Genomic DNA, 6,000 nt, shown 5'->3' with positions numbered 1-6,000 from the left:
ACCCACCATGCTCATAGGTGGTTCCCTTCTTAGCTGCCACGAGTTAACCTTTACATCGTTTTATAGCGCGCCGTTTTTGTTTTCTTTTTTCGGGATTGTTTTTCGTCAACTGTCGACTGACGGTTGGCATTCTTCGAGCGTGTTCGGTCGCTGCTGATGCAAGCTACTGTGGTGCAATACTTATCATAGATATTTTAACATGTAGAACATTGAAAGTGACGCAAAGATAGCTTTCACACGGGCAGAACAGCACGCGGGAGCAGTGTAAATAAAAATAACACGATTCCAAGCCGTGCGCCCCGACGTGGCGATTTCCGCAATTCGAATAAAGAACGGCAGCGATTACCCTTGCTCAATTTTATGAACCGCTAAAATATCTGATAACAAACTAATCTAAAAGTATCCTGAGCATTTGTGCACAACGATAAAGTTCTTTTAATGATAAAAATATGGGTTTCGTTTTCAGAAAATGGCAGTTTCGGTTTCAGGGAGGTCTGTGGGTAGGTATAAAAAGCAACATAACTTTTGAACAGAACCGGATAGAGACTTAATTATTTTCTACACCCCAATTCTGAATGTATGCAGATTCTTCAATTATGAAAAAATAAAATTCGCTTTTTTGAAAACCAAAGCATAATTTTAAAGGGTGGCGACATACTTAAATTTGATTCAAGCACGTGGTCAGCCACATTTCGTAACGGATAGTTCGAGGGGAACCCTTCGCGTGAAGAAGAAACGTGGTAAAACAATGAAGACAAAGATTTTTAATTTAGGGATGGCTAATCTGGCTACTAAGAGTAATGCAGTTAGAAATCAGATGTAAACAGGAGCAGCTATGTACCGAGGAATGCTCCCCTGCGCATTTACACCGCGCGGAGAATGCTCGATTCCGCAGCAAAGGCGTACAGCGCTCGCAAGACACTGCCGGCCTCCACTGAGGGATGGATTCACTCCTAGAGTCTGGTCACTAGCTCCAGGTGGTTTCGTCGAAGGGCCGCGTACTTGGGGAACTCTCACAGCGAATTCCCGATATTTGGCACAGCTGTCGTTTTGCACTCTGGATAACCAGTTTGTATCGGTGGTGGCTGTCTCGTCGAGTTATCAGAAAGACGTATTTCTTTATGTGCACGTCATCGAGGTAAACTAAAACAAGCAGCCGCCAGAATGTGAAAATAAATTAGAAGGATGGCAGTTTGGGCTAGTTGGTATTCCATAGTCTAATAACAAAACAAAAAACGCAAAAGAAGACCAAATGACACGAAACATAGACAGGCACTTAACGCGGAACATGGAAGCGCCTGTGCCTTCTTCTCGTCCTGCCTTGTTTTGCGCTTTTTGCTCTTATGTGAAAATAAACAGACGAAGGTTACTTTTCTCAAGACCTAATCCGAGGGAAATATCCCAATTTTCTAACCATACACACCAGCAAATATCAACACGAGTTCACCTCATCGCTCTTCGACCGCGCTTTACGCCTTCGTTCCATTTCTGTGACGCACAAAGCAGAGTTAATCTCTGTATAGTCCTGCTTAACTAATAATCAATCCTGCTTATAAGCAGGATCAATCTCTGTAAGCAGAGTTAATACCTGTGTATCCATAAATGCTCCAGGAGCAAAGGCGTCCTGCGTCAGCACCGATACACATAAAGCGGCCAAGGAATAACCAGCCCGCTGCCTCTATTTATGCACGCGGCGTGAGCGGGCGATTTTTCGGCCAGTGTTTGGTGGTTACGGCCCTTCGTAAGCGACGCTGTCAATTGCTGCGCGTGAAAGACCACCGAGAAAAATGCCTACCCTGTTGTCCGTTACCAATTTCATTGCAAAGAACGCGCCATAGTGTACACTGGCGAATCTGGAAGTTTTAGATGTGCCTAAAGGAGCATAATAATACGACGTCTCCAAATGCAACTTTACTTACAACAGATTTTCTGAAAACCACGAGTAGAAAATTCCAGAACACCATTTCATAAACTAAAATTAGGCGTGTGTCTCACTACAACAAATTATTAGCGACAAGGCGACAAGGCGACAAGGCTACTGCTGGAATATTTACTTATTTAGACGACGCAACAACCGATAAACACGACGCGCCGCAATCTTGCCACTTACGCACGCGCACTGCACCATTTCACAAATAGCCATTGCATTTCGTAGTTCGTTGTGAACAAGAAAGATGTAACGACCCCGAAGGGCGTCTTTTGTCTTTTGAAGACAATGTCTTCCTAGGCGAATTAAGGCTGATTCACACTAGGCCGACAGGGCACCGATTTCGGTTTGCCGACTGTTGGCGACAGCAGTTTACAGGACGGAAAACGCTGTGGCCAACGGTTTAAAGGAAGGAAAACGCTGTCGCCAACAGTTGGCAGACCAAAATCGGTGTCGTGTCGGCCTAATGTGAATGAGCCTTTACCCTCAATACCTTGGCTTCTAGACCTTTTCGCAGGCCGCTCCGAAAGATATTGCAGTCTACAAATGTGAGACCATCCTGAAGTGTAAAAATGTAGGCTCTTCCCGTGGTACGTGCTATCAAAAAAAATGATGGACGATCTGGAAGGCAGTGCAGTAAAAAAATCTAGGTAGTCCAACGCTGCTCCTACTACCTTCAAGCGAAGGCTGACGCGTTATAGTGCTATGCGCAGTGACACCACTCCATTTGCACCCTCCCCCCCCCCCCCCCCCCGCTCGTTGAGGAAGACATTTTCTTTGATATATGGATAATTTCTTGAAACTATTGGTTTATTCCTTACAATCGACTGTAGCGAAGACATCCGCAGCTCGTTGAGCTGGCTTCTTTCACGATGAGCCATTAGTTTGGCATTTTCCCTTTTTGCACTTTCCCTGTTGCTGCTTGTTGCTTCTTTTTGTTCTCTTCTGTAAAAAAATAACTTATATTAGCAGGAACGTCGTCTTTCGATACAGCATTCGCGGCCACATTGGCGGCCATGCCATTTAGTATAAACAATTATCGTTAAAAAAAGGCTTCTGGGTGGCTAGTTCCAAAATGTCATAACGAGAGTTGAAAAGCTCGTGCAGCTGAATAAAGAAGCTGCACTACGGTTTTCATAACAACGAGCCGTCCTTTATCATGGGCTTAAAGTTAAAAATCTGCAATTTTTGGAGACTCTGATACCCTTGGACAACGAATGCCTAGCTCCGGCAGACGTAACTTAACTGCATATATAAATACTTATTCAAAATAATTATTACTCCCTAAATATTGACTAAACGGTATGTGCTGCCACTGTGAAGTTCCATACGGTCAGCTGTCTGTGCTTAAGGCATGTGCACTGGCAGAACTGCTGTCACAAATGTCAGTTTCGAGATATGGCTTCCCCGCTTTCTCAGATATACAATAGCGTTCTAGTTAACGTTTTGCCCATGTGTTTATCTCACGGAACGAATGAAAAAGGGAAGTTAAAATACAGTAAATTTTTCGCGGTGCTTGTAACAAAAAGACTATTAAGTGCGGAGCACTTTAGGGGCCCGGACTGTCGGCGCAAGGAGGTTAGACCTCCTTGTGTCGGAGTCTAATGAGTCATGTCACGCTCAGAAAACACAAGCGCAAAACAGGGCCAATACGTGCCAATACCAGCGCAATACCGCGCAAAATTAAACTAACTAGAGACAGAATAATATAGAATACAGGAATACTCCAGAATTAATCGAAATAATTACGAGAAATTCGTTCAAATCGCTTTTAACAAGCCCCGCTAATATCCGCGCAACGCAAGAGAGGGCGCAACCACGCTTCTAACACTAACATCAAGGGGCTTTATCTAACACGCCCGGCTGATACCGGCACAGCGCAAGACAGGGGACCACCAGTCAGGATTCTGCTCGCCGTGTTGCTACTCCAGCGTCCAATCAGCGCGAGAAATTTAGCAGGAGAGGAGGATCGCGCCTAGAAAAGCTGTTCCCGCGCTTCGGTACGTTCTTGCCCACCATGGACGCCGAGCAGCAAGCCCGCTTGGAGCGACAGCTGGCGCTCGCCCGTGAAAGACACCGCCGACGCCGGGCTGATCAAGCAGCGCGCGCCCGAGAAGCTCAAGCTGCTCGCCAGTGCAGGCAAGCTAATCCCAACATTGGCAAAAGAATAGTTAAACACAAGATAAACACAAGTGAAACACCGGCGAATCACTGCTCCGCACTTCCCCAGCTTTCACGTTGAGTGGAACTGCATTACAGCTGAGTTTACCATTTCATTAGCGCCGATTTTACCATTGCGTTTGGATTGAATTGGCATTACACTTACGGTCGAGTTCACCATCGCATTTAGATTACATTGGCATTACATTTACCGCCGAGTTTTAAGATTAGCGGCGCGGAAAATTTAGGCCGCTGCTCGCTGCCGCACCAGCTAACGGCTTCACAAGCGTGCACAGGCAGGGACAGGCGATGCATAGCCAGAGTAGTAAGGAGGGATAACGGCGCAACACAAAACAAAAGAACTGAGCGAAGAGACGAACGACGAAAGCGAAGCACCCTGCTAACGTGGCCTGGACCATGTCTGCACTAAGCGTAGAGTCACTAAAGCTCGGAGTATAAAGAAAGAAGCGGATGCGATAAGACGCGGGCTAGCTCCCGCACATGGATGACTACAGAGGCACTGAGGAGAAATTCCCGAGGTGTAATGACCTTAGCTGCGCGACGTGCTTGGTTTTTGTAGATATCTCGCTCTCCAGAAATGAATGTTATACGAATTATTTTGCAGACTATACAGCATCGTTTGGGCTCCACATAGCCGGACTCATTGTCCGCATAGTCCCTCACTCCGCATAGTGAGGGACTCCGCATTTCTGGAGACCCTCACTACGGAGTGCCTGATAATCAGATCGTGGTTTTGGCACGTAAGATCCCATAATTTAATTTATTTTTTCATTTAAATACCTCATGGCATTTATCAGTGACCTTTTCTTCCTGACTGACGTTATTCGCCCTTATAAATTCGGCCAGTCTTTTCGTTAAACACTCGGCCAACTAATAATGATGGCATTTCGGCCCCTGTGGTATCTTTCGCAAACACCAGTGGCAAACGAACACGCTCTTCGTGGTATTTTACATCGACATCAATGATACCTTTGACCATGACAGGCGTGTCATTGTAGGTAACTAATCTTACATCCGTTTCCCAGAAGCTTGCGTCGGGAAAGTGCTTTAAACAGTGTGCTTCACACATAACTGATACAGTTGCGCCTGTACCAAGCTTCATCGGAATTTCTTTTCCGTTTACCGGCAAATGTAGTAAAAAGGCAGGCGTGCCAGATCTTCGGGCTTCTTACATTTAACACACCGGCTCTCATGAAAAGGCAACTTACACAAGAGTGCCATCTTAGTCTCTAGTGGAACGGCTGTTGATGCAGTTTTCGGCGTGGCAGTCCTGGCGCAGTTCGCACTGGATGCTTGCCGCTGCGACACTGTTTCCTTGTGCCATTAAATGTCGCTCTCCACCGTTGTCTTCGATGCCAGTTTCGCCACCATTTCCCGAGTGCCTCTGGTAGCCGATTTCAGGGCGGCTGCAATACTGCAGGTGCGGTCCCAGGTTAGTTCGGCGTCAGGGGTAGCCAGAGGCCAACAGCGTACGGTGTCGGAACATAATCCAGCGATGAGACTATCTCGCAAGGCTTGCTCCACAAATGTACCAAATTCACTAGTTGCCGCCAATTTCTTGAGTCCTGCTATGAAGTTACCTAGGTTTTCGTGTGGATCTTCTTTCCTTTAGTTGAAACGATACCTCACTGTCACCATAGAGCTTTTCGGGGTGCAGAAGGTGATCGAAAAGTACCTCTCGTTCCACGTGCGCGCGAACTTGGCGCGCGTATCATATTCGCGGCGTGCGTTGTTTTGTTTCGCTTGTGAAAGCGTGGAATGCAACGATGAGCTATCCTCGATCCTGAACGACAGAAGGTGATCGAAAAGTATCTCCACGGGTGACATCATCATGAAAACGGCTACTCCCATGGCTACCTGAAGTCAGACAATGAGCTTAAGCTTTTTCAGAG

General features: G+C 46.4%; 1 protein-coding gene across 1 annotated transcript in view; it reads right to left on the bottom strand.

Moving 5' to 3' along the window:
- Positions 1–2,710: 2,710 nt before the first annotated feature.
- LOC125943717 (uncharacterized) overlaps positions 2,711–6,000 on the bottom strand; it is a 66,869-nt gene continuing 63,579 nt past the window's right edge. Inside the window, exon 5 of the mRNA XM_049663184.1 lies at positions 2,711–2,872. Coding sequence (XP_049519141.1) covers positions 2,795–2,872 — 78 coding nt within the window. The 3' untranslated portion in view covers positions 2,711–2,794. The remainder of the gene's footprint in view (positions 2,873–6,000) is intronic.

Source organism: Dermacentor silvarum, chromosome 3 (assembly GCF_013339745.2).
Source record: "Dermacentor silvarum isolate Dsil-2018 chromosome 3, BIME_Dsil_1.4, whole genome shotgun sequence".
Taxonomy (NCBI): domain Eukaryota; kingdom Metazoa; phylum Arthropoda; class Arachnida; order Ixodida; family Ixodidae; genus Dermacentor; species Dermacentor silvarum.
Note: the sequence above shows the minus strand (reverse complement) of the source record. Positions and strands in the feature narration are given on the sequence as shown.